This window comes from Mobula hypostoma, chromosome 11, assembly GCF_963921235.1.
Source record: "Mobula hypostoma chromosome 11, sMobHyp1.1, whole genome shotgun sequence".
Classification (NCBI taxonomy): Eukaryota; Metazoa; Chordata; class Chondrichthyes; order Myliobatiformes; family Myliobatidae; genus Mobula; species Mobula hypostoma.
This window is the reverse complement of record NC_086107.1, coordinates 61,511,662-61,523,678: the sequence shown is the minus strand read 5'-3', so window position 1 is coordinate 61,523,678 and position 12,017 is coordinate 61,511,662. Positions and strand designations below refer to the sequence as shown.

The 12,017-nt window shown below is 45.1% G+C and overlaps 1 protein-coding gene across 1 annotated transcript in view; it reads left to right on the top strand.

Annotated features, from left to right (window-relative positions):
- Positions 1-12,017, top strand: part of trpm5 (transient receptor potential cation channel, subfamily M, member 5) — a 132,978-nt gene that overhangs the window by 24,655 nt on the left and 96,306 nt on the right. Inside the window, exon 2 of the mRNA XM_063063233.1 lies at positions 5,206-5,264. Coding sequence (XP_062919303.1) covers positions 5,206-5,264 — 59 coding nt within the window. The remainder of the gene's footprint in view (positions 1-5,205; positions 5,265-12,017) is intronic.

Sequence of the window (12,017 nt, the reverse complement as noted above, 5' to 3'; positions counted from 1 at the left end):
GGAAAAGGTGCCTCAAACATAGTCTGCTTCACTTCACCCTGGCCAGCTTACCGCGGCTGGTGGGGATCACCTCATAGCGGTCGACCTACAACGGTGAAGAAGAAAGTGATGGTGCTCAACCTTGGCACATGGAACGTGAGAACTCTGCGAGATAACGTCAAGGCAGACAGACCAGAGAGAAGAACTGCACTGGTTGCAAAAGAGCTAGCTCGCTACAATGTGGACAAAGCAGCTCTCAGCAAAACACGCCTAGCAGACAAGGGCCAGAACGTAGTGGTGGATACGCGTTCTTCTGGAGTGGTCGCAGCAGCGCTGAACGACGAGAAGCAGGCATGGGATTTGCCATCAATTCTAACCTCGCCCGTAAACTCACCAAGCACCCAGAGAGCATCAACGACCGCCTGATGATACTTCAGCTCCCACTTGCAAACAAGAAGAGTGCTACGCTGATTAGTGCCTATGCTCCCACCATGACCAACCCAGATGACATTAAAGACAAGTTCTATGAAGAACTCGACGGCCTCATCTCAGCAATCCCACAGTCAGAGAAGCTCATCGTTCTCAGGGACTTCAATGCCAGAGTAGGGACAGACTACCAAACCTGGGAAGGGATCATTGGAAGACACGGCACTGGCAAGTGTAACAACAATGGCCTTCTGCTCCTCAAGACATGTGCCACACACGACCTTGTCACCACCAACACCCTGTTCTGCTTACCCACCCGTAAGAAGACATCATGGATGCACCCACGCTCGAAGCACTGGCATCTGATTGACTACATCATCACCAGGAAGAGGGACAGGATGGATGTCAGAGTGAAGAGGGCCATGTGTGGTGCCGACTGCTGGACCAACCACCGTCTCATTGTGTCCAAGTTCAGGCTTCGCATTCTGCCCATGAGAAGACCCCAAGGGCAGAAGACTGCAAAGAGGCTGAATGTCTCCAAGCTGAAAAGCAGCAGGGCTGCAGAAGAATTCGTCGATGACCTTGAAGGCAAACTGCCAGACACACCACAGGATGACGGGACCAGCGTTGAGGAACAGTGGACGGCCTTCAGAGACGCTGTCTACACTACCGCCCTCGAACATCTCGAACCAGCAACCTGAAGAAATCAAGACTGGTTTGATGAGAATGATGAAGAAATACAGGCACTACTAACGGAGAAACATCAACATTACAGAGCGCATCAGAACGACTCCATGTCGCTAGCCAAGAAAGATGCCTTTACCAACGCAAGAAGAAAGGTGCAGAAAAAACTTCGCGAGATGCAGGACAGCTGGTTCAGCAAGAAGGCCGATGAAATCCAGGGCTATGCAGACAGCCACGACATAAAGCGCTTCTACGATGCACTTAAGGCTGTATACGGACCCCAGTCCTCCGGCTCCTCACCCCTCCTCAACGCAGATGAGACGCAGCTGCTGACAGAGAAGAAGCAGATTCTGGATCGGTGGGCTGAGCACTTTAACAACGTCCTTAACCGCCCTGCCAACATCAACGACGAGGCCATTGCCCGCCTGCCCCAGGTAGAGATCAACAAGAACCTCGACACCCTCCCCACAGTAGATGAAGTCAGGAAGGCAGTGAAGCAACTCTCCTGTGGCAAAGCGCCAGGACCCGATGCAATCCCTGCTGAGGTACACAAAGCAGGAGGCCCTGTCATGATGCAAAAGCTGACTGTACTCTTCCAGTCCATGTGGAAAAAGGGACAGGTCCCGCAACAGCTGAAAGATGCCAGCATAGTCCACATCTACAAGAGGAAAGGCAACCGCCAGTCTTGCGACAACCACCGAGGCATCTCCCTCTTGTCCATTGTGGGGAAGATTCTGGCCCACGTCCTGCTCAACCGCCTTCTCCAACATCTTGAGCAAGGTCTGCTCCCAGAAAGCCAGTGCGGCTTCCGTGCTGAACGTGGGACCGCGGACATGATTTTTGCTGCGCGCCAACTCCAGGAAAAATGCCAGGAGCAACACAGCGACCTCTTCGTGACCTTTGTCGATCTAAGGCTTTCGATACCGTCAGCAGAGAAGGCTTGTGGAAGATCATGGAGAAGTTTGGCTGCCCCAGCAAGTTCAACACAATCGTCCGGCAGTTCCACGACGGCATGATGGTGAAAGTTCTGGATGACGGCGACAAGTCGGAGGCCTTCCCAGTGACAAATGGCGTCAAACAAGGCTGCGTTCTTGCCCCGACTCTGTTCAGTATGGTATTCTCTGCCATGCTGACAGATGCCTTCCATAACTACGAAGAAGGAATCCACCTCAGGTACAGGACTGACGGCAGGTTGTTCAACCTTAGGCGCCTGCAGGCCGTTACAAAGGTGCAAGAGACTGTCATCAGAGACTTCTTGTTTGCTGATGACTGCACACTCAACGCCAGCACAGAGCAGGAGATGCAGCATGAAATGGACTGCTTCTCACAAGCCTGCAACAACTTCGGTCTCACTATCAGCACCAAAAAGACCAAAGTTATGTACCAGCTTTCCCCAGGAAAGCCATACCAGGAGCCACGCATCACGGTGAAGGGCCAGAACCTCCAGGCAGTTGACAACTTCACCTACCTGGGCAGCATACTCTCTCGCGCAGTGAACATAGACGCTGAGGTCAACAACAGGATTGCCAAAGCCAGTGCCGCCTTTGGGAGACTCCATGAGAACGTCTGGGAGTGGAGAGGACTCAGCCTTACCACCAAGCTGACGGTCTACTGTGCAGTGGTCCTTACCACCCTCCTTTACGCCAGTGAGACCTGGACTGTCTACAGCAGACATGCCAAACAGCTCAACCACTTTCACCTGAGCTGTCTCCGCAGACTCCTCCACATCAGGTGGCAGGACAAAGTCCCCGACACGGAAATCATGGAACGAGCTGGGCTCTGCAGTGTCTACACCCTCCTGCTGAAAGCCCAAGCCAGGTGGGCTGGACATGTGGTCAGAATGCCAGACAGCCGATTGCCTAAGCAGCTGCTGTACGGAGAACTGTGTCAGGGCAAACACTCAGTCGGGCGGCAGAAGAAACGTTACAAAGACTGCCTCAAAGCGTCCCTCAAAGGCCTGGGTGTCGACATCAACACGTGGGAGGTGCTTGCCCTCGACCGTCCAGCTTGGCGCAGCAAGATCACCACAGGAACCCATGCAGCTGAAGTCAGGTACATCATCGAGGTGCAACAAAAGCGTGCTGTGCGCAAGGCCCGAGCAGCATCCACTGCCACGACAGCACTCACCCACTTGTGTCCCACATGTGGGCGAGCCTTCAGGGCCCAGATTGGCCTCATCAGTCACCTCCGGACCCACAGCCACCAATCTCCCATTTGACTTTGAAGCCATGGTCATCTTCGACTACGAAGGACGAACAACAACAATATCGTGTTTCCTGTATTTACTGTGATTGCCTGCAAGAAAATGAATCTCAGGGTTGCTTATGGTGACATGTATGTAATTTGTAATAAATTTATTTTGCATTTTTAACTTTTGTACTTTGATATTTCCTTCCCTCAGGAAGATGGGAGGTGTAAGTTTAGTGTAAATTGAAGTGTAAGGACTATAGAAAACAGTCATTAGTCTGACTGCTTATGGCATTAAGATGTTTCAGATTGAGATTACTTCCACAGAGTTGTCAAACAATTTTTTAAAATTGGTAATTGCCACCATCAAAATAATAAATGAAGGATGTATTTCAGTGACTCTTTTAGGTAGGATTGAAATCCATCATGGAAAAAAAAATGAGTTAAGTTGTCACTGTAGATTAATTCAAAAATGCCTATTTTCCAGAGCAGTGAATTATAAAATGGTGACTTTATTCAAGCAGTCCCTCTGTTTCAAGGAGGGTTTCTGCTCTGTGTTTCTGCTCTATGATTCAGGATTACCTGTGTCTTACCTGGCTTCTGCAAGCTGTGCCACAGGTGAGGCAGGTAATGCAGCTGTGATGGATGGATGGTTTGATCGTTTGAATCGTGATGCCTTCGCTTGATTACAGACAACACTATTAAGTGATAGAATCCAAGATTTGAAAATACAGGCTAACTCCCTAACCCATGTGGCAGTTATGTACACGAACTAGCATCGTTTCTCCTATTCTCTTTATAGTCTGAAACCACACATACCTACTAGAGATTCAGGTCTTGATGAAAAAAGCAACATTGCAATTAGAGTATAATGACTGATAAATAGCTAGATCCTAAATAGGAGTTAACATAAACCCTTGGCTTTGGAAACAAAGGCATGTTGTGAGTCTTTTGCAGGAAGGAGAATGTGCATGAAAACTAAAAACTATATTCCTTTGGATGAATGGAAATTCTGCAGGTATTCTCCTAGTATTCCTGAAGCCCAAAAGCCTATGGAATTTTAGCCCAGAAGTGCTCCCTGTGTTAGCTCCTATTGAATTTCCATTTCCTGGAACTTTGAAAATGTTAGCATTAATTCAGGGAAAGGCCTGGGTTTATTGTAGAAGGTTGATTTAGGAACATTGTGCACATACCAAGCAAGTATGCCCAAATCTACTTTAAGTACTGCCTGTTATGCCTCAGGCAATTAGGGCAGCAACGAAGGTCCTCCGTCTCTGTCTGTCCATACTTTCACACTCAGGTGCAGATGTAAAAGGCTTCTTCCCCACTGTTTCCATAATAATTTTGTTTTACCAGTTAGGGTTGTTGGCCCTGAGCTGAAGCCTCAAACCTGGAGGATTGGTGACCATTCTCAATCTGGCCTGTACCTTTTGACCTGTTTGGCATTGGTGACCCTACCAAGCATAAAGCCCTGACTCCAGCCAAAATAGCTCTTCAGGTCATTGAGGTATGCAAGCCACCAAATCCTGTGACAAGGTGGTCCTCTTGGAGGTTGCCCTAATCTAATACACTGTGTATTTGATTCATTTCCTGCCTGATTTACATCTGTGTGCAAACAGCACAGTAACTTTGATAAAATCAACTTCCCTGAAACCAATGAAGAAGTAATTTAACTGTTGACCATAACTTTTAATTTCAGTTTCCTTTAATCAAAAGAATCTGATATGAAATGGTCCTCATGAATCAGCATTGTCTTATGTATTTTGTTTCATCAAAGCTGGAAGTTAGATTTTCTTTTCAAGAGTATATAATTTCTCTTCTTATCCAAGCCCAATGAGCAAGTAAGATTTTGAAGTTCTTATCGGTGACATTCAAGCATTGGGAAGTTTTGGTTGTTAATTTTCTACCATTTTTCCCCTCTCTTCACAGAACATGTGTGTTAATAAAGAAGAATGTGAGAAGAATTTAGGTTCACAACTCAGCATTAAGTAAGTGAAATATTTTATTTAATTTAGTATCATTTAACATTACATCAAAATATGATGTCAGCTATGTAAGCATGCTATCAGTGTTGAGTATGTTACGTAACAGCAGTAACCACAGTTGTTCCTGGAATGGAAACTAGCAATGGATATTTTCAAGTGAAATACATCTCTGGGTTAAAGGGAGATTCAAATGCAAGATTCAAAAAACTTTATTGACATTCTAACCGTACATCAGCTCTGCAGGGCAGAATGAGACAGCGTTTCCCAGGAGCAGTGCAATCATAACATAACAAACGCAACACTAAATAATAAACATAACAATAAATAGTAAAACACAACAGCCACATGTCAGTTAAAATCAAGTTATAAGTGTCCAGTACGAGTTAAAAGTGTCCAAAAGCAGAGTCGGGTAGAGCAGCTATTTAGCAGTCTGACTGCCTGTGGAAGGAAGCTGTTTTGTAGCCTTGTGGTTTTAGTTTTGATGCTCCTGTAACGTTTGCCTGATGGCAGAAGAACAAACAGTTCATGGAGAGGGTGTGAGGGGTCTTTAATAATGTACCGTGTCTTCTGGAGGCATCGACTCTGAAAGAGGTCTTGGACAGAAGGTAGGGAGACCCCGATAACCTTCTCTGCTCCCCTAACCACCCTCTGCAAGGCTTTTTTGTCGACAGCACTGCAGCTGGAGTACCAGGTTGTGATGCAAAAGGTCAGCACACTCTCAACCACACCTCTGCAGAATGTAGTTAAGACATTAGTGGGGAGTGATGCTTGTTTAAGCTTCCTCAGAAAGTGCAATCTCTGCACTTTCTGAGGTTCTGAGGAAGCTGGGGATGTTTGGCTGATTAAACTGTTTTTGCCTACTGCAATAATTTTTTCAGTGAGTGCACGTGCCAATAAACTAGAATATACACACAAGAAAAGCCCAGCATCTTTCTACACTATTTATTTATCTCCTGCATTAATGATGTAACATAGTTTTGCTTTCCCCAGGGACCTGACGTTCTCCTGAATTATTTCTCACACCTATCATTAAAGTAATCAAAGGGTTAAAATTTTATAAAATAAGCAATTTCTTAGTCATAAATACAAGAGATTCTGTGCAGATGTTGGAAGTCCAAAACAGCATACAGAAAATGCTGGACGAACTCAGCAGGTCAGGGAACATCTATGGAAATGAATTAGACAGTCCACCTTCAAGCCATGACCCTTCATCAGGACTGGAAAGGAAGGGGGGAGTTGCCAGAATAAGGTGGTGGGTGGAGGGGAAGGAGGTCAAGCTAGAAGATGATAGGTGAAGCCAGGTGGGTGTGGGAGGGTGTGATGAAGTGAGAAGCTGGGAGGTGATTGGTGGAAAATGTAAAGGACTGGAGATGAAGGAATCTGATGGGAGAGGAGAATGGACCCTGGGAGAAAAGGGAGGAGGAAGGGCAGATGAGGTGAAGAGTTAGTTATTACTCAAGTGTCTAGAGGCACTTAAGTAACAGGAAAACATGCACACGGTCATATTTAACTTTCTCTAAATTTACCTTTATTTGCAAATCTGCCCTTTCTCTTGAAGAGTAACAATTAGCTGAAGATCTCATAGATCCCTTTAAAATCTGTTGTTCTTCTAAAGCTTGTATCAAAGTTCTCAAGCAGTTCACATGGTTGGATGCAGTGCCTAATTGCTTTTCAAAGACCATTCAGTCCATTGAGTTCATACTATCTCACAGAGCACCAGCTCCCATTCCCCCACTGATTTCACCTGTAACCTGAAGAAATCTGCAGATGCTGGAAATTCAAGCAACACACACAAAATGCTGGTGGAACACAGCAGGCCAGACAGCATCGTAGGAAGAAGTGCAGTCGCCTGCTGCATTGTGTGTGTTGCTCCCCACTTACCTGTTAACTGCCCCCACCTTCCCAAATGTAATTGGTAATATTCAAAACATTCATGATAAAGTATCCAAAAAGTATTGCTGCAACACATATATTACATTAAGTATCCTTTCTTACCTTGCCTTGGTCAGTGCATAGCTTAGCACAGGTATGTAGGTGGTGTATGTTTGACATGGATTAATCAACCTGATTATAATCAGTGAGGTGTGCAAGCAGTTACTCAGGCCTTGTAACATGTACATGCAATAGATCTCCTTGTAATTACATTTTGATAGTTTTCTTTTCAAGAGGGAAGGTACAGTTGAGTCCAGAACATATTGAAATTTTACATTGAAGGTGATGAATTTTAAATATTTGTTTGGGTGTGGGTACTCATGGTGAGGCCAGTTATCACACATATCTTGCTACCACTTTGGAATGGTTAGTTAATGTGTTTGACCACTCCAGAGACAAAGTAGTTCGAGGGTGGAGTTGAATATACATCTGACGAAGCAAAACCAGCATTTGTGATTCAGTTGTATTTTCATAACAATTTAACAAATCACTACCCTGACACTTTGAGAAACAGAACAAAACTCACTCTTATAGGATTTATGTAGAAATAAAAGTACAGATTTTTTCAACTCTTATTTCTTATCACGTGCCCAGATGATATGGTTTCTCATTGGAGAAAATTGTGATTTAGACCTTGACAATAAGTACTCCTGCTTGAGTACTGTTGGGGGGGATGGCCTACCTGGGGGAAGCAACAGTGGCCGTGCCTCTGGAACAGTCTGGCCCTGTGGTTCAGAAAGGTAGGGAAAGGAAGAGGATGGCAACTGTGACAGGGGACTCTATAGTTAGGTGGTCAGACAGGCGATTCTGTGGACGCAGGAAAGAAGCTCGGGTGGTAGTTTGCCTCCCAGGTGCCAGGGTCCGGGATGTTTCTGATCGTGTCCACAATATCCTGAAGTGGGTAGGAGAATAGCCAGAGATCGTGGTACATATTGGTACCAATAACATGGGTAGGAAAAGGGAAGAGGTCCTGAAAGCAGACTACAGGGGGTTAGGAAGGAATTTGAGAAGCAGGACCACAAAGGTAATAATCTTGGGATTAATGCCTGTGCCACGTGACAGTGAGTATAGGAATAGAGTGAGGTGGAGGATAAATGCGTGGCTGAGGGATTGGAGCAGAGGGCAGGGATTCAGATTTCTGGATCATTGGGACCTCTTTATGGGTAGGAGTGACCTGTACAAAAAGGATGGGTTGCACATGAATCTCAGGGGCACCAATATCCTGGCGGCAAGGTTTGCTAAGGCTATTGGGGAGAGTTTAAACTAGGATTGCTGGGGGGTGGGAACCAAACTGAAGAGACGGAGGAAGAGACGGTTGGCTCACAAATAGAGAAAGCTTGGAGACAGTGTGAGAGGGAGGATAGGCTGGTGAGAGAGAAGGGACACACTCATACCAAGGGTTTGAGATGTGTCTATTTTAATGCAAGGAGTATTATGAACAAAGCAGATAAGCTTAGGGCGGGGATCTGTACTTGGAGCTTTGATGTTGTGGCCATTACAGAGACTTGGATGGCTCAGGGGCAGGAATGGTTACTTCAAGTGCCAGGCTTTAGATGCTTCAGAAAGGATAGGGATGGAGGAAAAAGAGGTGGGGGCATGGCAGTGCTGATCTGAGATAGTGTCATGGCCGTAGAAAAGGAGAAAGACATGGAAGGGTAGTCTACAGAGTCTCTGATGGTGGAAGTTAGGAATAGGAAGGGGTCAATAACTCTACTAAGTGTTTTTTATAGACCACCCAATAGTAACAGGGACATCGAGGAGCAGATAGGGAGACAGATTCTGGAAAGGTGTAATAATAACAGGGTTGTCGTGATGGGAGATTTTACTTTCCCAAATATTGATTGGCATCTCCCTAGAGTGAAGGATTTAGATGGGATAGAGTTTGTTAGGTATGTTCAGGAAGGTTTCTTGACACAATATATAGATAAGCCTACAAGAGGAGAGACTGTACTTGATTTGGTATTGGGAAATGAACCTGGTCTCTCAGTGGGAAAGCATTTTGGAGATAGTGATTACAACTCTATCTTCTTTACCATAGCATTGGAGGGGAATGGGAACAGACAAGTTAGGAAAGCGTTTAATTAGAGTAAGGGGAAATATGAGGCTAACAGGCTAAAACTTCAAAGCATAAATTGGAAACAGCTGTTCTCAGGGAAATGTAAGAAAGAAATGTGGCAAATGTTGAGGGGATATTTGTGTGGAGTTCTGCAAAGGTATGCTCCAATGAGACAGAGAAAGGATGGTAGGGTACAGGAAGCATGGTATACAAAGGCTGTTGTAAATCTAGTCAAGAAGAAAAGAAGAGCTTACAAAAGATTCAAAAAGCTAGGTAATGTTAGAGAGCTAGAAGAATATAAGGCTAGCAGGAAGGAGCTCAAGAAAGAAATTAGGAGAGCCAGAAGGGGCCATGAGAAGGCCTTGGTGGACAGGATTAAGGAAAACCCCAATGCATTCTACAAATATGTTAAGAGCAAGAGGATAAGACATGAGAGATTAGGATCAATCAAGTGTGACACTGGAAAAGTATGTATGGAACCGGAGGAGATAGCAGAGGTACTTAATGAGTACTTTGCTTCAGTATTCATTACGGAAAGGGATCTTGGCAATTGTAAGGATGGCTTACAGTGGACTGAAAAGCTTGAACATGTAGATATTAAGAAAGAGGATGTGCAGGAGCTTTTGGAAAGCATCAAGTTGGGTAAGTCACCAGGACAGGATGAGATGTACCCCAGGCTACTGTGGGAGGTGAGGGAGGAGATTGCTGAGCCTCTGGCAATGAACTTTGCATCATCAATGGGGATGGGGGAGGTTCCAGAGGAATAGAGGGTTGTGGATGTTGTCCCATTATTCAAGAAATGGAGTAGAGATAGCCCAGGAAATTATAGATCAGTGAGCCTTACTTTAGTGGTTAGTAAGTTGATGGAGAAGATCTTGAGAGGCAGGATTTATGAACATTTGGAGAGGCATAATATGATTAGGAATTGTCAGCATGGCTTTGTGTAAGGCAGGTCATGCCTTATGAGCCTGATTGAATTTTTTAAGGATGTGACTAAAGACATCGATGATGGTAGAGCAGTAGATATAGTGTATATGGATTTTAGCAAGGCATTTGACAAGGTACCCCATGCAAGGCTTATTGAGAAAGTAAGGAGGCATGGGATCCAAGGGGAAATTGCTTTGTGGATTCAGAACTGGCTTGCCGACAGAAGATAAAGAGTGGTTGTAGATGCGTCATGTTCTTCATGGAGGTCAGTCACCAGTGGTGTGCCTCAGGGATCTGTTCTGGGACCCCTACTATGTGTGATTTTTATAAATGACCTGGATGAAGAAGTGGAGGGATGGGTTAGTAAATTTGCTGATGACACAAAAGTTGGAGGTGTGGATAGTGCAGAGGGCTCTCAGAGGTTCCAGGATGCAAAAATGGGCTGAGAAGTGGCAGATGGAGTTCAACCCAGATAAGTGTGAGGTGGTTCATTTTGGTTGGTCAAATATGATGACAGAATATAGTATTAATGGTAAGACTCTTGGCAGTGTGGAGGATCAGAGGGATCTTGGGGTCCGAGTCCACAGGACACTCAAGGCTTCTGCGCAGGTTGACTCTATGGTTAAGAAAGCATACAGTGTATTTGCCTTCATCGATTGTGGGATTGAGTTTAGGAACCAAGCGGTAATGTTGCAGATATATAGGACCCTGATCAGACCCCACTTGGAGTATTGTGCTCAGTTCTGTTTTCCTCACTATAGGAAGGATGTGGAAGCCATAGAAAGGGTGCTGATGAGATTTACAAGGATGTTGCCTGGATTGGGGAGCATGCCTTATGGGAATAGGTTGAGTGAACTTGGCCTTTTCTCCTTGGAGCGACAGAGGATGAGAGGTGACCTGATAGAGGTGTATAAGATGATGAGAGGCATTGATCGTGTGGATAGTCAGAGGCTTTTTCCCGGGGCTGAAATGGCTAACACAGTTTTAAAGTGCTTGGAAGTAGGTACAGAGGAGATGTCAGGGGTAAGTTTTCTACTCAGAGAGTGGTGAGTGCATGGAATGGGCTGCCGGTGATGGTGGTGGAGGCGGATACAATAAGGTCTTTTAAGAGTCTCCTGGACAGCTATATGGAGCTCAGAAACATTAACCCTAGGTAATTTCTTTGGTAAGGACATGTTTGGCACAGCTTTGTGGGCCCAAGGGCCTGTATTGTGTTGCAGGTTTTCTATGTTTCTATGTTTTTCTATGGACAAAAACCCCCATTATGGGGCGTGGGGGTGGGTATGGAAAACATTTGCATTCCTTGTCCCCTCTTCGAACTTGTTTCACTAGCTTACATTCCAATTTTTCGATCCCAATTTCTTAGTAAGTACTATCATTCTTTGACCATTGTTTCCAGGGTGTAACCTTATCTTCCCCTCTATTTTCTCATTTTTCCTCACCTCTTCACTGCTATTCCCTATACCCTTGGTTCCATGCCTGTTTGAGCTCTCCTCCTGAAGTCAGAAAAGAAAATAGTCACCTCTTTGTGATATCCCTGTTGCTTGTTGGCAACGGGTGCTTTCCAGTAACAGCAGGAGTTATTTTGATGATGAAAGAAACTCATCTATATGAATCGGTCAATAGATATGCAGGGCCTTGGTTCTCAATGCCTCTATTATCCACCTGAATGAGATTTTTCTCTTTTTTCCCTCCACCTTTGATAGAGTATTTCATTTAACTAGCCCTCTTCTGCTGATTGTTCTTTCAATGTCCTTACATTCGAGGAATAGTTTACATCAATTAAACCCCTCAACAATTTTGATTGCTTCTATCCAAACTTTTTTTTTTCATTTGTGAGA